The sequence below is a fragment of the Halichoerus grypus genome, chromosome 5 (genome assembly GCF_964656455.1).
Source record: "Halichoerus grypus chromosome 5, mHalGry1.hap1.1, whole genome shotgun sequence".
Lineage (NCBI taxonomy): Eukaryota > Metazoa > Chordata > Mammalia > Carnivora > Phocidae > Halichoerus > Halichoerus grypus.
The window spans coordinates 160,020,910-160,045,754 of record NC_135716.1 but is presented as its reverse complement, the minus strand read 5'-3'; the positions used below and the strand labels follow the sequence as shown (position 1 = coordinate 160,045,754).

General features: G+C 47.2%; 1 protein-coding gene across 3 annotated transcripts; it reads right to left on the bottom strand.

The window, feature by feature from the left end:
• Positions 1-66: 66 nt before the first annotated feature.
• OSCP1 (organic solute carrier partner 1) lies at positions 67-24,543 on the bottom strand. Of its 3 annotated transcripts, XM_036108110.2 has the most exons (12): positions 24,329-24,462; positions 21,127-21,207; positions 20,368-20,397; positions 16,262-16,416; positions 12,371-12,538; positions 11,593-11,673; positions 4,364-4,467; positions 3,788-3,916; positions 3,179-3,248; positions 1,645-1,784; positions 632-695; positions 67-412 (listed from the first exon to the last, which is right to left on the bottom strand). In XM_036108110.2, exons 4-12 carry the CDS (start codon positions 16,391-16,393, stop codon positions 296-298), a joined length of 1,005 nt encoding a protein of 334 aa, XP_035964003.1. In that variant the 5' UTR covers positions 16,394-16,416; positions 20,368-20,397; positions 21,127-21,207; positions 24,329-24,462; the 3' UTR covers positions 67-295. The 3 variants fall into 3 exon arrangements, with proteins under 3 accessions (XP_035964003.1, XP_035964002.1, XP_035964001.1); XM_036108109.2 differs by lacking the exon at positions 21,127-21,207 and having other exon boundaries at positions 24,329-24,543; XM_036108108.2 differs by lacking the exons at positions 20,368-20,397; positions 21,127-21,207 and having other exon boundaries at positions 24,329-24,543.
• Positions 24,544-24,845: the final 302 nt, after the last annotated feature.

Genomic DNA, 24,845 nt, shown 5'->3' with positions numbered 1-24,845 from the left:
TGAACCTATGGCCCAGGATGCTTTGGGTGGTTGCCATAAAACCAGAAGAAAACCGAGAAGGTCCAATTTAAAAGCCAGAATCTATTTTGCTGAAAACCTGCGTATGTGTGTGCCTTCCAGACATGGCACTCCTTGAGGGAGACTTGCGTAGTTCGTTACAACATAGACAGAAATGGGAGTTAACGCTCAGTATAAAACTTGCAGCATCATTTTGCTCCCTGGAGCATCCCCAGGGTCCTTATCTGGCAGCCTGTCCCATAGGGGACGTTTGGGGGGGCGAGCCGGGCCAGCACAGCTATAACTCATCCATCATGGCAAGCAGATCATCCCCCTTGCTGGCGCTCTGCCTCGGCTGGTCCATGACCTCAAACTCCCCCATGATGCGAGCCAGCTCCTCGTTCCTTTGCTGGTCCTGTTGGAGAAGTGAGAGGGCAAGGCTGAGAAGGGTGTTTCAGCAAGGCGGCTTCTCCGAGCAGATGGTGTTGAATTTTTGTCCCGCCACTGTGATGCGTGTCAGAATAGGGACTCTGGATACATGCTGGTGAGAGAGAAGGGAGGGCGTGGGACGTTCGAGGTTGGCAGGAGATGAGGAGGGGACTGACGCTTGGCTTGTGTAATCGCCTGCACCCACCTGAGTAGCTTGTATGTTGAGAACCTCATAGGATAACTCTTCTGGCCTGGTTAGCGCTGCTTGTCTGCAGGAGGTGGTAGAGAAACGGGTCAAAGGTTAGGGTTTTCTCCCTGCCGGTGTGGCGCACTGGCATCTGATAATTTCGCTGCCTGTTTTTTTCTGCCTCACCTTCTGCCACTTCCCTTCAGCTTTCTGCCCTTTCCCCAAGCAGTGCACCCGATGCTCCAGAAAGTCAAGTCCTTATCTGTCTCTGTGCCTTTGCATGTACTGAACTGGGCCAACAATGTTTTTCCCCTTCCTCTGCTTGGCAAACTCCAACACCAAGCCCAGATGCCAACTCCCTCCATCTGCCGGTGCAAAGTCAATCGCTGAGTCCTCCCTTAGCGCATTTATGACATGGCACTGAAATAACTTGTGTCCGGTACATTCTCTTCCTACCCTGCGAGCTCCTGAGGACAGGCTCTAGGTCTTACACTCCCATCTTTGTGTCCCCGGCACTTACCATGTAAGCACACAGGTGCACCAAAGTTAGTTCAGTGGATATGGAACTGGAAGGCAACCCCCACCCCAAATATTTGGCTGTGAGGAGGGTCACATGAGATAATGGTGCAAAGGTGCTCTATAAACTGTAAAGCTCTGTATAAATCTGGGTGGATGACTCTTCCTATTGGTTTTGGGGGAGACTGTCTTATCCCAAAGACATCATGCTCTGACTCCCCTCTGGTTTCTTAACAGATTTTTCTTACTATGATTATCTTGACTTCCAATACTTCTTGTTCAGCTATGCTTTGCTAAGTAAAACATTAGAACTATTTCTTGAATGAATCCAGAAGGTTCAGACTATTTAATACTGGTGGATTCTTCTTTAACTAGGTTATTTAATTTGCTGGGTTTTCCTCTGTGACCTTTACATCTATATTTATAAGTGTTACTGGCTTATAATGGCCATTTTTTGTTCTTATCACACTTAGGATTTTTAGATATGCCTTGTAAGAAACAGGTTTAAAACGTACTCCTCCTCTTCATCGGTGGTAAAGAGATTCAACCGGAATCCTGGCTCAGGGCCACTGGGTTTCTTAATCTCCATCCCTCCCATCAGCCTGGCCAAGAAATTCAGCTCTTCTTTAGCAAGAGGGTTAGGAGCAATGCTTTCCTGCAGAAACAATTTCATGATTTTTAGCCACATGAAGGTGATCACATTTCCTGCTGAGACCCTCGAGACCCACGGTGGTATTATAGAACCAGGCAAAACAATAACTGTTTAAATTATCCTGGGAAGAACTGTGTCCAAATAAAGCATAGAAAACAGGCTTAAACCCAAACAGAAAAAATCCACATCAGAAGCAGAAGGACTCTTATTAGCAAGGCAGCAAACCAGAGATTCTCACACTTTCAAGATGAGTGGAGGGCCCCAGGCATCCCCGTTCTCCTCCGACGACCTTCCTCCTTGAAGGAGAAGAACATTGCTTCCTCTTCCGTCAATCTAGTTCCCTGGGCATTTCCAAGTAGCCTCAGCAAATGCCCCGGGGCCCAGGGCCCTCCTTCCATCGGAGCTACCACACTGCCCTCAGGTGGTGACTGTGGTGAACACACCCGGGATCCAGTCCCTCCTGCTGCTGTCTGGCCCACTCAACGCTCACCCCTCCTTCCAAGCCCGCTCCTCTAACCGAGCTGCCCCCTGCTCTGCCTCTTCCGCTGTCTTTTTTTTTTCTCACTCTGCCGCCAGTTATCTAAAGTAGAGTTCTCCTCTTACTTCTTCCTTGCTGGAGATAAACCCCTCTGCCTTCTGCCTAAATGGCAAAGTCCAGACTGCTTAAGCCTCTTTGGAATCAAGCCCCAGTGCCCCGGTATAGGCAAATCTCTGGCCACCTGCCTCAGTTGCATTATGATCTAGCCATGTGGGAGAGACGCTGCCTCCCTGCTTCCCCCAAATACCACTCTGCTCTTTTGTCCCTTGGCGCCTTTGCTTATACTGACACCTTGGTCTGCATGCCCATTTCTCCTTCTAAGCCAGCTTTGCGTCCCTGGGTTCCCAGCCCATAGCAGTAGTTCAGTAAATGTTTGCCAAATAACTGAATATTTCCTGATCTGTCCTAGAGCCAGCTAGTAGCGACTTGTGTGAGAATTTATAAAGATGGAATCCAGAGCATCTAAAACCCCATTTTGAACTTAGCTACCGCAGCACTGTAGAGGGCAGCACTGAGCAGGGTCGCTGTCATGATCAGAAGACACGGCAGTGCTGGACTCAGCAACCACAGGCCCAGGGGCGCTGGTACCATGCTATTTCACGTGGCCTGCTGTGTGGTTCCGGCTTAGTTATGGTGGTTGAGCCAAGCCTAAAATTACCTAATTAGTCAGATCACTGGAAGTCTTCATGAGAAACTACAATTAAAAACCTTTGTCCTTGTAAGGCTGAACTGAGAAGATGGCAGACAATGAGGGAAACGCTGGCTAGCTTTGAAGTCTAGAGTTTCCACCCTTCTCCCCGTCTAGATTTGTGTGTCAAGAAGTAAGCTCTGAAGATGAAGAAGGAAGGCAGCAGCTCACCTGTGTCCGGGAAGCTAAGTTTTTGGATGCTCCAGACATGTGGGTTTCCACGGGCCGGTTCATACTGTACCTGGTATCAACGGAAAATTGTGAAAACACTGCCCAGCCCTTTCACACCGACTTCCTTCTAACTCATAAACAGAGCGCGTAACTTCTATTTTGAGACATTAAAAAGCATCCAGAAATGTGCTGGGAGTACAGAATATAACTGAGTGGGTGCCAACCACACAGATTTCATGCTTTCCCAAGGAAAAATACCTGCGAGACTGCGTGGAAATGGCTCTTCTGGCAAAGGAACATATTTTACTGCAGAAAATGTGAACACTACGTGAAGGCCTCGCCTTTCTGACCTCCACTGCGACACAGGTTTGGGCTAGTTCTCTTCCGTGGCTACTGACAATTATTTATCTTTTCAGTCTGGTGCGTTGCCTTATGTTTGGAAATGTTGGGGGCCCTCTGAAAATGCCAGCGCTCCGCATGCACTGTATCTGAGGGGGAAATGATTTCACTTGTCAGCAGGGATTTTCACAGCGGAAGTCAAGCTGGTTTTTTAAGTGAAGTGACCTCCCTCAGACTTGAAATTCATTCAGGGAGGGAGAATTTGCTTACATATTGGTTCCCAGTTTCAGGACTCGGTCTCCATAAAGTTCAAAAGAACCTTCTTTTGGTGCAGTGACATAGTGTCCACCATGCTTGAATTCTATCTTCTTCACTTCTTTGCCTTTGTCGTTGAACATTCTACAATACAAATATGACATGATGGAATGTTCTCCAAGCTTGGGGAGTCCTGGAGGCTTCTTTATTCTTTGTACTATGGGACAAAAAGGAATTCATGCACTCCTTCAAGATAAAGATGCTGGCTGAAGCAATAATAATAATAATACAATAATAATATTTACCAAGCGCATATTATGTGCCAGGTGCTGTGCAAGCACTTTAGAGCATTATTATCTTATTCACCCTCACAGCAACCATTTAATAGATGAGGAAGTGAATCCTGAAGAACTGGGTGCTTGGCCTCAAGTGTCTGCTCAGTGGCACAGCTGGGATGAGAACCTGACCTTCTACCTGCCGTGCTTTACTGAAGGAAGGGGGGGCCCAGCAGTGCCGCATTCTCTGTGGTGGCCCACGGGTTTGCTCCCTGGCACCCCAACGTTGGTCTGACGGTTACAGTTGAGAATTCACCTGATGAGTCCAGGAACTTCAGTTCCCCAGGGAACAGGCCCGGACACGGGCAACACAAAGCGACCATTAGAATTCTGGACTCTGTCCTTTAGAAATATGGATACCTGGAAAAAAAATACACTTATTGTCATTTTTTTGGTATATTTTTCTAGACACAAGCACTCTGAGGATGGGTAAATGTATAATGGCTTGGGGATGTTACCTAGTGGGTTTATAACAACGAGACAGAAAGACTCAGCATAACTAGCCCTGCAGAGTTACGGTGTTGTTACAAACAGACCTTTTGAAGTGCATAGAAAGTCTTCCAGGTGAACTGTATTACCCCCATTTTAGAGATGAGGAAGCTGAGGCTCCCAGAGTGAGGTGACTTGCCCGAAGAGAATAGTAAGAGACAGGGCCACGATTCAAAACTAATTCCACACCCATTCCTTGTTTCCCTGCCGAACTTCCCATACATCTGTGAGGCTTGAGCTATCCGAACCTTCATTTTACAGGTGAGGAATTGGCAGCTTAGAGGTTGAGGCACTTTCTCAAGGCCAGCCAGCTCACAGGGGGCAGAGCTGAGGATTCAACCCTTGTGTTTCTGACTCTGGAGCCCAATCTTTTGGCCATGTGCTGGACTGGTGGGAAGAGGCCAGAGCACGTGGATACGGTTGGCATTAGAGTCTGAAGTTTTTCTATGTGACTGAAAACACCACATTATGCTTATTTCTACTCCCTGGTTTGTGTACTTTTTAAAAAAATTTATTTTTATTTTTTTTTAGGTAATCTCTATATCTATACCCAACATGGGCCTCAAGCTCAAAACCCAGAGATCAAGAGTCGCCTGCTCTACCGACTGAGCCAGCCGGGCGCCCCCTGGTTTGCATACTTCATGTCAAGGTCAGGGTCAGATTAAATCCCATAAAGGCTGTAGCAGTTAATCAGTTTTATTGGATCTTAGCTTCCTCATCTGTAAAATGAGATAAATTTGAAGATCCCTTAACTCTAAAATGCTACAAGATTATATTCGTAATATCATCAAAAGTAAGCGTCTGTTGCGTGCAAACAAACGACGATGGGAAGCGGTAAGAATTCATAAGCTGGCAGTTTGGCTCGGCTCATGCCCCGGCTGGGCCACTCCTTGGCTCTGGGTTTTTGGTAAGTTACACAACCTTTCTGTGCATTGGTTTTCTCTTTGGTAAACTAGGGGTAATAATAGCATCTATTCAATGGGCGAGTGTTACCCGCTAAATCAGATAATGAAAAGGCAGTTATCACAGAGTCTGACACATAGTAAGTGCTCAATACATGGTAGCTAATACTCTCAGTATTACAGTCTAATTGGACACAGGACCCAAGCATAAAATGGGAAAAAGGGACAGTATAAAGCAGGAGATGCTGGGTAGCATATGCATAGTTAAGTGACCCACTGAAGAGAATGACCACAGGCATGGGGGTGGTAGGGCTAACTGTGGGTTTGGAGCTGGTCCTAGAGGAAGGTGGGTGTGAAGACATTTTAGAAGCAGAGATGGGAGGGCAGAAGGTATGTTTTCGGGGGAATGTGTAAACTGGTTTGATTGGAGGGTTTGGCTGGACAACTGTTAAGGAATTTTTGCCCTTGAGATTCTGTGACCAAGGGATGTGAATACAAGCACAGAGAAAGAAAATTTAGAGGCAAGAAAAAAAAAAAAGAAAGAAAATTTAGAGACGTGGGAATGTATATATATGTGCTGGACCCTCTGTGAGCCTAATTCTAACACGGTTGACTATGTCACAGCAGGTCTGAAATGGACACACTTCAGTCCAACGTGTAGCTGTGTTTGACCCAACAACCTGCCCTTGGCTGGACAGGACTGTTGGGTCTGTCTGCTTGCCCAGCCCCTCTGCTGGCCCTCAGCTGTAAGTGCGACTCTCCCCTGTCCTTCTCTTACTCCACCCTTTTTTCCCCCAGCTGATCCCATGTATTCCCAGTGTTCACCTCCGTGCTGATGGCTCCCAGATCTCGAGCTGCCACTTAGCCTTCTTCCCTGGGCACTTGATGCATCTATCCCATTGCCTATTAGACGTGTCCACCTATAGGTTCCGTGGGATGCACCTCAAATTCACCCTGCTCAGAACAGGGGTCATCATGGATCCTCCTCTGGTGTTCCCAGTCGTAGTGGATGACACCGTGAGGGCACCAAGCCAGCAGTCTGAGCTCCCCTGACCCCCACCTTCCTATGTCTCTTCAGTCGTCAAGCCCCGCCTCCCCAGTATCACTCCTTGTATCTGGCCCCTCCTTTCCGCCCTGGTCCCTGGTGCAGACCTTTGTTGTTTCTGACTTGGCCAAGAGGCGCCTCCTAACTGACCTCGCTGCCTGCCCTCTCACCCGGTTGTGATCCCTCCTCCAATGGGCTGCTGCAGAGACTCTTCTAAACTTCTATCTGACCATGTCCCTCCCCTGCTTCAGTGGCTCTCTACTGCCTGCCTGGTAATGTCCAGTTGGCCCTTGTTCTTCTCTGTAGCCATGTTCCTCCTTGAATCCTACGTTCCAGCCATACCCGAACGCTTGCAGCCTTCTGCACCCCTGCACCACCAAATGCCCCCGGCGGTTACGTGCCTCATGCCCTTATTGGGATGGTGTCCCTCACCTAGGGTGTCCAGGTAACCCCTCCCCTTATTGCCCATGGGCCCGTGAAAACCCATTTTTAAAAAAAGATGTCAGATCCTCTATGAAGACTTTTCGTTTTCTTTTCTTTTTTAAAACATTTATTTAAGTAATCTCTACACTGAACGTGGGGCTTGAACTCACAACCCAGAGATCAAGAGTCGCACGGTCCACCAACTGAGCCAGCCAGGCGCCCTGACTTTTCTGATTCTCTTAGGTAGAACTGACCACTCCCTCCTTTGTGGCCTCTCTCTTTATACTCTCCTGTTTTAAAATCAAACATCTGCAAGGCACTTGGTGCCTTTTCCCCTTCTCATTATAATGAGTTCCTGAGGGCAGGAAGCATGTTTCCTATGGAAAGAGGAAATAAAGGTCACAGAGCTGTGAGGTCAGAGTGCTGGATGAGGCGTGTCCCCGAGGGTGGGGACAGGGCTCTGGTGGCCAGGAGGACAGTGAGCCAGGGATGAGAACGCTCTGGGAACACAGGTGAGTGGCTTGGCAGGAAGTTTCAGCAGTGAGTGCTGAGTGCAGGGTTTGCACGGTGTTGTAGTTGCTGGTCTGGCCTCACTAGAGGAGGGCCACGTTGGTGAGGGCAGGAGAATAAAGATCTGAAAGTGAGGGGGCAGGTGGCAGAATGCCGACCCTGCTTCTCACACCCTACCGGTGGACGAGGGAGAATGACCAGTCTCCACCAAGAGCCAGAAGACTTCAAATGCCATCTCTATGATGTATGCTGACCATCTCTCCTCTGGGCTCTCAATTTGCATATTCAGTTGCTCATTTGACATCGCCAAACAGGAGGTCTAATAGGCAAATCAAACTTAGATAGAGTTAATTAATTTTTCTACCCAAATACACTTCCCTCAGTCCCTCTGCCTCTCAGTCAATGGCACTAGGCACCAGCAGCTGCTCAGGCCAGAAACATAGTAGTCATTCTTCATTCGTCTTTTCCTTCCTCCCCACGTTCAATTTCTCAGTAAGTCTTACTGCTCTTGCCCTGAAGGGATACCCCAGATGTGACGAGTTCTCGCTATCTCCAGTGGCAGCACCTATGCCAAGAACTTTCATTTTCTACCTAGATTTCTACAATAGTGTCCTCACTGCTGTCCTACCTCCAACCCTGCCCCATGCAGTTCACCTTCCAGAACACAAATCAGATCATGTTACCACTTACCTTAGGATGCCTGAAATGTTTTCTTTACTCTAAGAACAAACTAAACTCCTCACTAGGGTATAAAGCTAAAGTCAGCTGGTAGGTGCCAATTCGGTTAGGACTGGCGTCTGGCCTGATCCGTTAGTGCCCCCCTGCACACTATACCTGTGAACTGCAGCACTCCTGCCTACATGCGCTTCACTCACACTGGCTTCCTCTCCGTCGTCCTTTGTCCACCTCAGGGCCTTTGAACTTGCTGTTCCTTCCGTTTAGATGTGCTTCCCTGAGGTCTTTGTTAGTTACGTTCTCAACTAAAATGTCTGTCCTCAGAAAGGCTGCCCTTGACTCGACTCTAACTCTCTCATAAGGATGTGCTGTCCTGTACAGTAGCTACTAGTCAAGTGCAGCTATTAAAATTAAGCTAAATTAGGGGCGCCTGGGGGGACTCAGTCGGTTAAGCGTCTGCCTTTGGCCCAGGTCATGATCCCGGGGTCCTGAGATCGAGTCCTGCATTGGGCTCTCTGCTCGAGGAGAAGCCTGCTTCTCCCTCTGCCCCTCCCCCTGCTCGTGTGTTCTCTCTCTCTCTCCCTGACAAATAAATAAATAAAATCTTAAAAAAAAACAAAATTAAGCTAAATTAAAAATTCAGTTTCTCGGTCACACTAGCCATATTTCAAGTGCTCAGTGGCCACCTGGGGCTAGTGGCTATCGTACTAGACAGCACAGATACACTCTCCATCGTGAAAGGGCTATTGGACAGCGCTGGTCGCAGGCGACATCCCATCCCTGTTGCCCTTTATAACTTTACCTTATCTTGCCATCTTCCTAAAGTTATCAGAACAAGAACATGACTTACTTATCCTCCCTGTCTATTCCTACTAGGCGTAGAACCTCGTTAAGGCAGGGCCTCGGTCTTGTTCACTTCTGTATCTCTAACACTGAAAATGGTGCGCTCTATAAACCTGTGGTGGACTGACGAGTGTCACAGGGATGAACTGTTTCCAAGCAGAGCGGGTCGTGGAGGGGAGGGATAGGGAACGTTCTATGAAGAGGCAAAGATGGCATGATGTTTTCCAACAACTGAAACAACGGGAGGCACACGAGGAAAGTCCTCGAGGGAAGGAAGCATGAATGGGAATGAGAGTACAGGAGAGGGCGGCTGAGCTGAGGAGCCTACCGTTTCGGAGGCAACTCTGGAAGGACTCTGGAGGGCTGAGGGGGTTGGGGATTGGGATGGTTGTAAAGAACTGCTCAGGATTCCACGTGGAAGTGGTCTTCGGGCGGTCTGTGGCCAGGCCTGGGTGCAGGTCAGGGCCTTGAGCACATTCAGACCACTTCAGGTTGTTTCTTGATACCACAGAAAGCTGTGGATATCAGGATGCGGCATTTTGCGTTTGCTTTGGTTAAACAGTAAGCAAGGGGGTGTTAGATCAGACCAGTGTTTTCTTGACTTTTAGTTGGTTTTACTAACAAATCTAAAGACTACCAAGGCTGTTTTGAAAACAGGGAAAATCTGCCTTGGCAAGCACAAATTGCAGCTGAGCAGAAATACCATTCAAGACCAGATTCGGAAGACCAGCCAAGTGTCACAGCGGTGGCTGAATATCGTCAGGATATGTGATTCCTATTTTTCTTCATGACCATTCTGATGTTTCATTGCTTGCCTATTTAGCAATTAAAGCTTAATATATTTTGTAGTTTAATGTATTTTAACGATTTTGTTATAAACTTATTATTAGGAGTGTCTTTTCATTATAATGAATTTTATCTTGTCAGAACTGAGAAATCAATATGGCTGCTCATATCGCTACAATCCATAAAACAATATCTAAATAGGCACCATTTTGATAAGAATCTGATGCAGAGTTTTCAATATTTTAAAGCAATGCAAAACTTAATCTTATTTGTACTTTCATATTTTTTATTTTAATCGATGACTATTAGAGATCTTAATTTATATTGGTGTTATTATTACTCGATCCATAGCAAATAAAATTATTCATGAGGGTTAAACATAAAATTGGCCTCTGAGTTGAAATCTATTTGTCTTGCCTGGTCCGTGGAAGGGAAATAATGATCAGGCACTAAGTGCATCCTACTGCTTCTTTTTTTTGAATTTTATTGTGTGAATATGTTACGCCTACACAAGTACAAGATTCAAAAGGTTCAAAAGATATATGATGGAACATAAGTCTCTGTCCTGTTCCCATCCTCCATGCAGTTCTCCACAACCAGGAGGTAATCACTGTGACCAGTTTCTGGAAGGAAACGTACAAGCAAATCCACACATATTACACACGATGCATCAGCTATACGCTCGCAATAAGGCATCATCATGTCCAGTTTTCAGATGAAGAAGGTAAGGCTCAAGAGAGATAATTTGCCCAAGCTCATGGAGCTGTGTTGGAGCTGGGATTCAGATGCCAGGATGTTTGACTCCAGAGCCTCGGCTCATTTGGCCCTATCACCCATCCTTCCCTGAGCATCGTGTTAATTTATGCAGAGGAACGAAGTCCTGTCCAAGAGAGACAGGCCCCACATTCAGGAGCTCAGCAGTGTGTGGAGTTGTCCCAAGTAGGCCTGACAGGGTCAGGACGCAGGGTCAGTTGGGAGCCACAGCCAACAGGCAGAGGGGGGCCTGAGCCAGCCTGGGGGCAGCGGGAAGGGGAAGGAGGATGCGGACCCTGAAAAGGCAGCCTTGGGAGAGCTTTAGATGAAGAGCAGAGAAGGGGAATCAAAGGTCACGCTCTACTTCTGAGCTGAGTGAGTGAAGAAGTGGTGGGGCCCTCACAAGAAATCGGGATGCTGGAAGTGGTGCAGGACTGGAATTTTGGAGATGAGTTTCACTGCAGACCTTACATTGTAGGCACTGGGTGCCTCCTCACGGAGAGCTCAGCAAGCAGGTGGAGATGTGGGTCTAGGTGGCAGGGCTAGGGCAAGGGGAGGGTGTAGGTGAGACTCCGAAGTCCTAGGTGAAGATGAAGGAAAGGGGGAGGAAGGAGTGAGGGGCACAGAGCTGGGAGGGGTAAAGCAAGGCCAGGATGGTCTGGCGCCATGAGAGTCCAGGAAAGGTGGGTTTCATGGAGTGGGAGGGCAGCCTCCTGCCAGGGGCAGATACTGGAGAGGTCAAGGATGCTAATGGTTTGAGAAAAGGCTTTCTCATTGAGATCAGGCTGGTAGCCTTGAGAACACATTTCCTCCAGAGAAGAGAATAAATCATATTTTAAAGGAACACATAAAGTAACTGGGAAGGAATGGCGGTATCATTGTCTTCCTTGGTCCATTTAAAAACTGCTGAGATTTGTTATCAGAAAGTTTATCATCATGGAGCCAACCATGGAGGAATCACTAACTGGGCAACCTCAGCCCTCCTTTGCCTGACCACTTGGCACCCTGCTTCCCTAGGACGGCAGTGGCAGCGTGCTCCTGGGCCGCCCATTCACTCACCCGGATGTGCAGGTCCTGGAAGAAGATGAGGAGTGTCTGCCGGATCAGCTGGAACTCCCCCGCAGACAGTGCCCCGTATATCTGCCGGATGCAAAGCAGAGAGAAGCGCTTCACTTCCAGAAGTGAGGTGAGAAGTGCAGACGGGCAGGGCTAGGCGGGCACTGGGGGGCAGGAGCCAGAGAAGCAGGCAGGGACTCAGCTGCTGGGGCTGAGAGGGGCAGCGGCAGAGCCAGTGCGGCCGACCCCAGTGGGCCACAGCCAAGTAGGGGGACACTTCACCTCTCCTGTTCCCCCCAGACCTGGAGGGGCCCTTCCCCCCGCCAGCTCCCTTTCAGAAAAGTCAAGAGGAAATGGCCATGCCCTGTGTCGTTGCTTTCCGCATGTGGAAGCCCACAGTGAGAGGGCCTAAGACGGTAATGCCTGTTATATGACCAAATGGAGACTTGGAGATTTTTAGGATTCTTCAGGAGAGTGGCAGGCTTTGGCATCCGTCATCCTGTTCTGTCTGTCATAGAATCTGGCTTTTTTTTTTTTTTTAAGATTTTATTTATTTATTTGACAGAGAGAGGGAACACAAGCAGGGGGAGTGGGAGAGGGAGAAGCAGGTGTCCCGCGGAGCAGGGAGCCCAATGCAGGGCTCAATCCCTGGGACCATGACCTGAGCCGAAGGCAGACGCTTAACGACTGAGCCACCCAGGTGCCCTGAATCTGGCTGTTTTTAACAGGGGAATGAGAACAAGAATGGGGCTGAGAGGTGATGAACCGGCGCCCCGCTTACTTCAGTCAACTGCCGGAAAGTCTCCTCCACCTGATGCAGGATGGCTGGGGAGTCTTGGATGAAACCCTTGATGGCGTCTAAATGATTGAAAGTGATCAGCAACACATCTTTGGGCCGGGGACACAGCAGTATTTGGTATTTGAAAGCCATGGTCATCAGGTCATACAGCTGCACAAAAAATAGAAGCAGACATCAGCACCTCCACACAATTGTCCAGTCAAGCATTTACTGAAAACCAGTTCTGGGCATCTCATACAGCTCAGGTGACCATGTCGGTTATCACTCAAACCAAGAGTGTAAAAGGGGATGATGTGAATAATGAAGCTGGGACAACAGGTATAAACCAGGGCATTCCCGGGAAAGCCAGGATTTCTGGTCAGCTTACGTATGCTGCTGACAGGAACATGTTTGGAACAGTATTGGCAGCCGTGGGGCCCTGGACTGGGTGCTGGCCTCAGGGAGAGCAAGTTCAAAAACCAGCCCTCTGCTGCTGTGGTCGATGTGTTGTGGATGGCCCTGGCCATGTCCCTTTGCCTCTCTGAGCCTGAATTTTCTCATCTGTAAAAAATATTCCCTGGGGCACCTGGGTGGCTCAGTTGGTTGAGCGGCCAACTGTTCTTTTTTAAAGATTTTATTTATTTATTTGACAGAGAGAGACACAGCGAGAGAGGGAACACAAGCAGGGGGAGTGGGAGAGGGAGAAGCAGGCTTCCTGTGGAGCAGGGAGCCCGATGTGGGGCTCGATCCCAGGACCCTGGGACCATGACCTAAGCCGAAGGCAGACGCTTAACGACTAAGCCACCCAGGCACCCAAGTGGCCAACTCTTGATTTCGCCTCAGGTCATGATCTCACGGTCTGGGCTCCCTGCTCAGTGTGGAGTCTGCTGGAGATTTTTCTCTCTCATTCTCCCTCCCCCCATTCGAGCTCTCTTTCTCAAATAAATAAGTATATATATAAATACAATCTTAAAAGAATTACTCCCTAATTTCCTGTTGTTGCTAAACTGCTGAGAGGAGTCAAGGGGAGAGTATGTGTGCGTGTGGCAAGTGTGAAATCCTACAACCATGTAAGAGCAATTTTAAATGGTGAACAATCCTTAATGAGATATCAGCAAGCCCCACGTGCGGTCTGGCCGTCCACGAACCATCAGAGGCGAGACACTGGTGAGGACCAAAGTGGTCAAGATAGGTTTTGTGGAAGCAGAAGGCTGCAGTCATAGGTTCACACAAACTGTCACATATGGCGACTGCCTGAGTAGGTTTGGGGCCGAAGATGAGGGCTGTCTGAAATGACCACAGTGTTTTCCACCTAGTGCCTGGGAGAAGGCCGACGCTGACAGTGGCAGGGCAGTCTGGGGGATGGGGGTGGAAGGAACCAGTCTGGGAGAGAAGCTAGGGCGTGACTGATGCAGGATGGAGGATAATCTACACCCACAGAGTGTAGTACTGAGCGCACTCACATACATCACCTTGTTTGGTCCCATTTAATCTTCACATGGACTCTATGACGAAGATGCTAGCCCCAGTTTAAAAATGAAGGGACTTGCTTAATTTCACACAGCTGGTAATAAATGGCAGGATGAGCTTTGAACTCAGGACATTCAGATCCTAAGGCATTTGCTAGAACTTTCTACATGATCCCATTTCTCCAACATGCAGCTAAATATTTCATTTGGAAAGCGGAATACCCAGGAACACCCTGGGGTGTGTGTGGGGGGAATGTATAAAACTAAAGATACAGACTTGGGACTCTCTGCCATCATTATCACACGTTAAGCACCTGTTGTTGACAGGACCCCATGAGAGGAATAAAGGATAAAACCAGGTAGAAGACAAAGAAATGAAAGTTCAGAGTTATTCAGTAAATTGAGTCTACAGCTAGTATGGTAGAGCTAAGACTTGAATCCAGGTTTTTTTATTCCAAAGGACACAGAATTTGTCCTTTCCATGGAGAAAGGAGCACCTTTCTCCATGGAAACCTAAACCTTCTCAAAGGCAGAAGAAGAGCAAGCAGCAGAGGAGATGATTAACATTGATTGAACATCTATTATGTGCCAGGCCTACGTGTTTTATGTTTTCTCACTTAATCCTCCTGAAACTGATGAAAAAGCTATTATTATCCCCATTTTATAGATTAGAAAATGAGGCTCAAGGAGATAAAGGAGCTTTCCAGAAATAAGTGAGAGGAGGTAAGGGCACAGTTAAAGGGAGACAGCTCCCTGAGGTTGCCAGGTACCAGCCAGAAGTGAGCACGGATTTTGTATACTTGGCACTCACTGTCAGTCCTCAGGACTTACAAACATTCACATAATGGAGGAACTAAAAAATGAATTCTTTTAAAATTATTATTATTGCTATATTAAAAGTAACTGAAGTCCATATTTTATTCAGATTTCATTAGTTTTCCCCTAATGTCCTATTTCTGTTCCAGGACCCCAGTAACATTTAGTCATCAGGTCTCCTTAGGCCTCTCTTGGCTGTAATGATTTCTCTAACTGTCCTTGTTTTTGGTGGCCTTGAGAGTTTTGAGTACTGGTCAGGTACTTGTAACATGACCTCCAAATGTTATCTGTCTGATTTTATTTATTTGACATAAAGAGAGCACAAGCAGGGAGAGCAGCAGAGGGAGAGGGAGAAGCAGGCTCTCCATGAGCAGGGAGCCCGACGTGGGGCTCGATCCCAGGACCCTGGGATCATGACCTGAGCCGAAGGCAGACGCTTAACCGACTGAGCCCCCGAGGTGCCCCATCTCTCTGATGTTTTTCTCACAATCAGAATGGGGTGTGGGTTTTTAGGAGGAAGACCACAGAGGTAGAGTGCTATCCTCATCACACTATATCAGGGTACACACAACCAATGTGACTTACCACCATTGTCATTGACCTTATAGTGTTTGTCATTTTTCCACTGTAAGTCAGCTGTTCTCTTCCCTTTCCATACTGTCCCTTTGGAAGGAAGTCACTGAGTATAGCCCCCATACAGGGAGGGGAGTACCTATATTCTGAACAGGAGAGTTTTTTGAATAGGAGATTTTGCAGAGTGCCCCAATAATTTGTGTCCCAAAGAAACAGATATGTTCAGGGGCACCTGGGTGGCTCTGCCAGTTGAGCGTCTGCCTTCTGCTGGGGTCATGATGCCAGGGTTCTGGGATCGAGCCCCACGTCGGGCTCCTTGCTCAGTGGGGAGCCTGCTTCTCCCTCTCCCTCTGCCTGCCACTCCCCGTGCTTGTGCTCTCTCTCACCAAATAAATGAATGAAATCTTAAAAGAAAGAAAGAAAGAAAGAAACAGATATGTTCATGTTTCATTTTTTTTTTTAAAGATTTTATCCATTCGTTTGAGAGAGAGAGTGTGGTGAGAGAACACGAGCCAGGGGGAGAGGCAGCGGGAGAAGGACTTCTGCTGAGCAGGGAGCCTGACACGGGCTTGATCCCAGGACCCCAGGATCATCACCCAAGCCAAAGGCTGACACCCAACCAACTGAGCCACCCAGGTGCCCCAATATGTTCATGTTCTAAGTAAAGACTGAGCAGTTTTGAATTTGCTTTAAAAATGCCCGGTTTCCTCATCACAGAGCTGAGATTTGTTCTGAAGCAGAATTAAAGTTTTTAGGGATAGGCACTTGCACTGGGTCGAGGTGTGGGTTCCTGAATATGGGCATGAACACCAGCTCTCTCTCTGGGCAGGTGGAACGACATGAACATCAGAGGGGTTGGGATGGATGACTTGAGGTCCTTTCTAACTCTGGAACTCAGTACCAACAACTGATACTTACAAGTGTCTTTTTTTGGCAAGGCACCACTGCATACATCGTCTCATTTGACCCAGTCTGTGCTCATGCACCAAAGGTACAAGAAGTGCAACCAGCGGGACAGAGGCAGCTCTCTGCTCACCTTATCCATGCTGGCCTGGTTTAGTCTCATAATGGAAGCATGAGCCAGGCGGTCGTAGACAGTCCTCAGGGCCTTCTTGGAGTAGAGCTCTTGCGGTTTCAACAATTCCTCCATAAACTTTCGATTGAACATGGTTGAGATGATGTCATTCAGAACTGTAGAGACAAGAGAGAATACAGCTAAGCAAGTACCGGAGGAAGCTTTATTCAGGAAATGCTCTCTGTATATGAATGGAATGCAGGAGCTGGGTCTATGCAGAGTGGGGATGCTGATGGCTGGTGAGATCTGCTCCCTCGGGAGAAACCACACAGGTATCCCAATAGAAAGCAGGGTCCAGAGTGCTTTATGAGACTGTCTCTGAGCAAACATAAATGTGACAATGTGCTTCAGTGGTTACAAACCACTTTTGCACATACATTATCTCACTTGATGATAGGGGAGATGTTTCTTTAAAAAAATTCCTATGAACATTTTAGATTAGATCTCTTCCTTAAAATGAGAAACAACATTGCTCCTTTTTTGGTTTGTTTAGCTAATCTATAATGTTTTTACTTAAAATTAAATTTCATAAAAATGGGACCAGTAACGGTAATTGACTCTTTTTAAAGGAAAAACATTTTATGAAAATAGACAAGTCTACCCACTGGTTAGAGATGAAAACATTTCTAATGTTTCTACAGACATGTACTTCAGATTAGCACCATTTTAGAATGTCTTAATTTCTACATTTGATCTATAATATTGATATTACACTGTGGTGATGTGTCTCATATTGTTGTTCAAATGGAAAATTTCCATCTGGTGAGAATAAAAATCCTAAGGCATGTGCAAACCAAAGTGTCTATAATTCTAGTTCTTCATTCACTTGTTCATTTCGATATTTTGTGCTACTCAAATAATATTAATTGAAGGCTAGGAAAACCCTCTGGTACAAGAAATAGGAACAGGTATGTATGAACACAGATTATTCTTAATTAAGCCAGATATATCCTGGCCTAAGGGTGACAGGATAAGGATGCTGAGAATGTACATTCACGGTAATTAAAATTTGAAAGAAAACTGATAACTTACAATAATTATACAAAATCAATTATTAAACATGAGTGATTATCCCTGAAGGATACAAATGCCCCTCTCTCTTGCCAAAGGTTGCACCAGGTGATTGGTTGTGACCGTGTATTTTAGAGACGGAAGGCAAGGTGGCTCATTCAGGTCATGGTTTCAGGCAACCTCTCCAGCTTTAAGTAACTGATAGAAGTACCCTGGGGGCCAGGCCAGCATTGGGGTGTCCATCTGGCTCAGTTCGTAGAGCATGCGACTCTTGATCGTGGGGTTGTGAGTTTGCGCCCCACTTTGGGTGTAGAGATTACTTAAAAAAAATAAAATCTTGGGGCGCCTGGGTGGCTCAGTCTGACTCTTTATCTCAGCTCAGGTCTTGATCTCAGGGTGGTGAGTTCAAGCCCTGTGTTGGGCTCCACGCTGGGTGTGGAGCCTACTTATAAACAAACAAACAAACAAATAAAATATTAAAAGCATCTCAAAGAGCATTTTTGGGGAGAAGGGGGAGCTTCTTCATTGTATTTAAATTTAGAGGGAGGGGAGGGGATTCCCCACCTTTTGACACAAAAGAACTAAATGACTGACTCTCTACAGATGTGTTGAACTCACACTTGACCTTGGACTTTACTCGAGGCTCCATCCTCTTTGTGAGGAAGAACCTAATCCATTACCAACACAGGGTGTCTCTCACATCTGACAATTTGAACCCATCGCAGCTTGCCCTTAATGTGCACTAACATTTCCCCAGTGTGGACAGCTTGGAGACATAGGAACTTTTCTGGGTTTGCTTCATGAATGGTCTTTTGTCTTTGACCTAAGCAAGCAAGGACCGGCAAGAAACTGGGTTTTCTACCTTTTTCTTACCATAGCCTATATCAAATGCAGAATTTGCAAGGAAATAGGTACAAATGAAAAGCCACACATGAGGCCTTGAGAGAAAGAATTTGAAGAACTTTCTATGGATTTATGTAGGGCAAAGAGGAGTGCCCAAGAGGAAGAATTCCAGTTGAAGGATCGCATCAGCTCCGATTATGTCAATGCTTTCAGAAGCTGCCATTCGCCTGGGTGCTGAGCCATTTCTCTAGAGTCTTTTAAGAGTCCCTAGCAGTATCTATGAATATAGCTTAGACCCAAATACATCAGTTCTAAAAGAAAGAAAATTGCAGGGGGATTGTTAGTCACTCTGGCAAAGTAAAAAGCAAAATGAAGCCTTTCCCCCTGGGAAGTGAATAGGCTATATATCATCACGGCTCCTTGCATCCTAACAACCAGAAAGTTCTCCTGTTGTTAAGAGTACAGCACACCCTGTCCCTGTGGGCCGAGCAGTGAACACAAATGACCCCACAGGGGAAATGGCAGTTTGATGATTGGGCCCTGGTACCCAGAGCTCCCGCCTCTCGAATTTAAGTCTTTGGAAAGACTATGGGGGCACAAATTGACAAGTTTATGTCTTACCCTGTGCTTTACCTAGCACTTGGTTGAGGTGGGCCTACATCTGTACCAGACATGAGATAAACACCAGGGCACAAAGCGGAACTGGCAGCTATCCCTGCCCTAGAGAAGTAGCCCAGGTCATATTTAAGTTAAACCTGAGAAATGGGTTTAAGCAGACCTGTCAGTCAGTCTTGGTGTTAGTTTTTGGCACTCGCATGAGCTTTGCATAATTTCATGAGGCAGGAATGCACTAGGAGCCAGGTTTTGAGGGACAGAGACTAAGGGCAGGGAAGGAAATAAATTTTCACAGTTGCATCAGAAGTGTTAGTAACTGAGTTCTTAACAGATCAGGTTCCTCGTCCTGGGTTCTGAAGTCAGTTTCTGCTCATTATTTTGTAATGCCTAAGTTAAAATAAATTCCAATGATTCAATTATGTATGCTAACAGCCTTCATAATCCACACCTCTTGCCTGAAATTCTGCCCTGCGTCAAGATGTGGGCCAAAAATTGCTCACAGGAAATGGTAAAAGACAATAAAAGTGTATCAAGCACTTCAGTTGGGTTTTTCTTTGAGCCTGGCCTGATGAAATAATTCTCTTGATGAAAGCAACTGAGTTTTTACCAGCTACCTCTGCTATACATTTGTTTTTGGGAACATGCAATTTGGAACCCAGGGTAAAAGGGAGAAGCTACTACTTCTGGATGGTTACAGCTTTTGAATCCTTACTATGTCCCAGGCACTGGCCTTAGAAGTTTCCATGCATTCTCTCATTTAAACCCCAAGACAACTCTGAATTATTCTCCTTATTCTATCAAGGAGGAACGTTGAGTTTTAGATAGGTTAAAGTCCAAGGTCACACAGCTGGTGGTGGAAGTGAAATTAGGATGGGGTGTTTGATTTTAATGCCCGTGCTCTTACATATTACACGCGTCATCTCCTCAGCACACTTGGTAGGCTGAGAGCATTGAAAACATTGAGGACAATGGCTGATGACATGCATCAACTGCACCCAAATGTCAAGTGATGGAAGGTCCTTGCGACATTTAAGGGTGAGAAAGGCTAAGGTTTTATTCTGAGGAATCGGCAAACTTTTCAAGTTTGCTGCTAGTCGTGGGTGAAGAGAAAATGGAAGATTCGGCACGACAAGGCCACAGCGCATGCGCGCTTCGCATGCAGCCACCTGCTTCCATGTTCCTCCGTTGCTCGGTAGAGATCTCTGGGTGCTGAGCAGAATGGCTCAGGGAGGAGCCCTGGCGTCGAAGCACAGTTCTTTGGCTGCACGATACTGTCACAGAATTGTTTTAAGGACTATCAAATAGGGCAGCCGACCCAGAAGTGTAGCTAATGCCCTGCAAAACTTGGAACGGACGAAAGGACAAATACCTCAGGTGCCATATGGTCCTTCGGCCAAAGTGTGCTTGGTTTTCATCTGACATGCTGTATTTATTTAAGTAAGAGATTCTAACGTACAACCAGTCTCTTGGCTAAAGAGAAACTCATGCCTGTGTCTTTCTTAGACATATTTAGGGTGGTCCCCCAGTAAGCCCAATGACGAAGGACCGAGTGAGCCTGTGGATGCAGACTGAACGCATGCAGCCCAGAGATAGCATACCTCGTTTTCTGTCCACCTCTGTCCATTCATCTACATGAAGCATATAAAAAGAAAACACCAGTTCATGAAGCAAGAACATTCTTTTCAAGGAGGCTTTAAAAATAGAAATTCCAATGATCTGGTCTATGAAACTTTACTTTGCATGTTTGCATTAATGTCTAATGCAAATACTCTCTGCCTTCCATTTGAAACTTTGAAAAGGATGACGGGTAAATAACAAGTTCCCAAAAAGCCCTAGAGAGGCTATACCTTCCCAAGAGGAACCTCGTGGGAGAGGAAACCCGGAACTAGCTCCCCTGGGTTTATCTTGAAAGGCCCGAGAAGTCATTTTCTCTAATGCTATGAGAATACACCTCATTCAAAGGAAGGCTTTACAAGGGCGCCTGGGTGGCACAGTCAGTTAAGCATCTGACTCAGGAGGACCGGGGCGGTGGTGCCACAAGGGGCTCAAGTACTCTAAGGGACAGTGGCTCCCTGCTGTTGACAAAGTGGAGCTGGCAAAAGCATGTCCCGCGTTGGCGCCCTCCTGAGGGCAATGACGCTCAGCTCCAGCAGAGGTCGCTGGAGTGCTGCGCGCTCCCGCCCCGGTCCTCCCGAGGATCCAGGGGAAAGTAAACCATGTTCTGTCTTTCTGTTATTTTTCCAGATGACTTGCTTATGCCAATTTCACTTTAGTTATATTTTGAGTGGGAGGAAGGCCCAAGGCTATCCAGAGCTGCCTGCTAAATTGGAACTAGAAAAATAAAAACAGAACCTCACCACCATTTGGTTGCTCAGTACTTCACTGTGATCTGCTCCTCCTGGAAAAATCACTTACTGGCTGTGTGTCTGTTTCCCCTTCTGTAAAATGAGGAATGTAAACAAAATGTAATAGGGTCTTATTTATGAGTATTTTTAAGAGGACTGGAGTGAGGCAAAGGCACTTTTATTATTCTTGCTATTGCTTAAAACGGGGGAAAACATTCATATGCAACACTCAAAAGTTGCCCCATGGCGAGAGCACTTCCTTTCTGTTGAATGCCAAACTAGAGGCCTCCACTGTGGTGAAAAACTGCAGTATCTGCAATGGCCTCGTGGGAACGGCATGGCCTCCAGGAGACCAATTAGTTGTGTAAGAGAATGAAAACACCTTGAAGAAATATGATTTCCATTCACAGCATCAATGGGGGACTCGTTTACAGTGTCTCGTGTTTTATAGGCCTCTGTGCACCAGCAACTGTCACAGCGGCTCCTTCAGCTACACCAGCTCTACATGGTGGGATAGATGGGTGTTTCTCAGCTTTCTGAATCCTGCACTCTCCACCCTGTTTTCTCGCTATCTTCTACGAGTCCCCATGAGCCAGTTACTTTCTGTCATTTCTTTCATAAAATCAGTGGGTCCATTGGACAATTTCTTCAGGGCTCCCCCTCTCTTCCCGACCTCCCATTCCCCGCACCCCCAAAGATTCTGATACAGTCCCCCTAAATATGGAAGTATAGTGTAGCACTTAAGGACATACTGGCTAAGAGTGTGAGCTCTGGAGCCTGATGACCTGGGTTCAAATTCTTTACGCTTCCTCTTACTGACTATGTAACCCCAGGCAAATTAACTTTAGTTTCCCCATCTGTAAAATAGGGATAGTATTACCTACATGATAGTATAGTTGTGGGGATTAAGGTCTTCAGAGAAGTCCTTGGTAGACAGTAAGTGCTTAATAAATGTTGGTGTTGTTAGGAAGATATGTCCCCCGGTTTTAGAAGCAGTTACTGGACGAGACTGATGCAAAGCCCTACCTCCAGTGAATGTACAGAAGGGCTGGCTCAGGCTCCATCCAGCATCTCACATGATGTCTGACACTCATCTAAACTGTGGAAGGGGGGAAGGAGTGTGTGAATGTGAATTACTAAAAATGGTTGAAACTCCCTAAAGCTGTATTTAGCAAACCCAGAAGAACTGTAGCTCCTGAAGACAAAGGAAACCAGTCCCTTCATATTCACAAGGTCTTGCCCAGACCCCCTCTTGAAAGCCAACACCTGCCACTCATTGTGCTAAACATGTTGAATACATGATCTCATTCAATTCTGACAACTTTGCTGTGAGTATGTATGATGCCCATTTTATGGAAAAAGAAACAGGCTTAAAGAGGTTACACTCCAAGGACATACAGCTAGTTAAAGGGCAAAGCTGGAATTGGAACCCAACTGCATGGCTGCAGAGAGTATGCTCTTAATTGCTAACTTATACCGTTTTTTAAGATGCAGACCACCAGTGCAAGGTCAGCTCAGTGGTGCCATTAGCCCGAATGCAATGACAGCACATGTGTGCCAAGGAAAACAGAACCCTCTTGAGGAAGAAACGGCAACATCATATAAAATAGCCAATTTAGATCATCAGTTCAACAAACACTGACTGAACACCAATTTATTCTGGTCTAGACACTATGCTAGGTGCTGGAGTACAAAGATGAAGATGATAATCACGTGCGGGGGAGACACCCACAGAGCATTTCAGTACAACCTGGCCAGTGATAAGATAGGGAGAGGCATGCATGGGGTACTATGGGAGTATTCTCAGACCCTTTCCCGGTGTGGGAAGGCTTCCTGAAGGAGCTGATTCTCAAGCTGAATAATGCAGAATGGACGAGGAACCATTAGCACAGAAATGGGAGCTTTGGGGTAGAATGGGGATTATTAGCATGGAAACGTGAATGAACATGTTTTAAATGTAGGCCTATAAGCAGTTTGGTATTAGGATACAAAGTAGGAGGCGGGCAGTGGTGGAAGGTGGGACTGCAGAGGTGGAGAGAGATTAGGTCAGCAAGGGCCCTGAAATGTCCTGCCAAAGACTTGGTCTCCATCCAAACATCAGTGTAAGCTGACAAAGGGTTTTAAGTAGCAGGGAGTATGGACAAGATTTGCATTTTAGAAAGCTCATGGGCAGCAGTGTGCAGAATGAATGGAGGGGGTCTGCGATAGTGGGTTCTTTTGATCTCTTTGTGCATGGACATGGACTCAATTGCACAGACACAATAGTGAATATTTGAATATGTATGCTTAACATCTGAATATGTACGTTTAACATCAGTTGAGCATACGGATTGCTGGATAGAATACATTTTTAATCTGGGGTCATGTCAGTTACCTTTATACCATATCTTTCTCTACCTTGAAATATATATTTCTTCCGTACTTAATCCCAGGAAACTTGGTGAAAGCAGTTGTTGGTTGAGAAGGGAGGAAAAGAAGAAGAAAATGGTGGCAGAGAGTTCTGGGTGGTCATTTCTCTGGAGATTAGATGTGGTGTATATGGGTGACAGATTTTGCATTTTATAAGCTCTCATATAATTATTTCCAGAACTGCCTTCTCTTCCAATAATTGTGAATAACGAAACTTTCTTATGTCTTCTTATTCATCTGTTATTTCAGAACCCCACCTTTCTAGAAATAGCTTCTGAAATTAGCAAAACTGGCCTCCAGCTCATGGAGGATACATACAGAGGACAGGAGAATCAGCACCTGTTGGGGAGGGGTGGGGGAAGAGGTTGCTTGGACTAGCAAACAGTGTTTCTATAGGTGGTGGGCAGCTCGGTCTCCTACATTTGGGAGGGACTGGTTGTCAAGAGAGATAGGGAAATCATCTCTCCAGTTTGAGGGGATGAGGAAATGGTGTGTGTGTGTGTGTGTGTGTGTGTGTGTGTGTGTGTGTGTGTGTCAGGTTCCCTAATAATATATCCTAGCGCGGGTATTAAATCCTTCTGCTGTGAAAACATCTTTTGGGGAATTTGACTCCCGAGGGGCCCTGAGCGGATGGCGCTGTGGAGTTGTGAGAAAGGTCCCTGGCTACAGGAGCGCGGGGTGCAGGGGTGTTGGTCAGTCTGCAGGGGGGCCTGGTTGTGGGGCTCCGGCTGCGCGCGCGGCGGCGGCGGTGAGGGGGACGGGCTGCAGGGCGTGGGGCTGGCTGTGCGGGCCGGGCGCCTCTCACCTTTGCGGGCCTTGTCTGCCGGGATGTTCTGGGCCCGCAGCCGCTGGTCCAGGATGTAAAGCATCTCCCCGCCCAAGTTCAAGAAGAGCAGCGGTAGTGTCCGCAGCGACATGGTGCCAGATGCGGGCAGAGGAGGCGAAGGGCCACGGGACTGGGTAGCCGGAGGCCGGCCTCCGCGTCCGGTCGCCTGGTTGCCAGGGCAACACGGCGGATGGCAGAACGAGCCAATCAGCGGGCCGTTTGTTGGGAGGCGCCCGGGGCGGACGCTGATTGGGCCGGTGGCAGCAGCCTCCGCGGTAGGCTGGGTCCCCAGCTCTAGCGGTGGTTTTGCCTCCGGCGCGGAGGCAGAGGCAGGGGCAGGGCCTGGCCCAGCAGGTTCGCCCGATATCCTCCCGTCCCCCCGGCCCGAGAACGAGGAAGGCCCGAGCAGAACTTCCGAGCGGGCTCGGGGCGGCCGGACCTGAGGTGGAATCCCGGCTCCGCCCTTTCCTAGCTGTGCGACTCTGGGCACAGAACG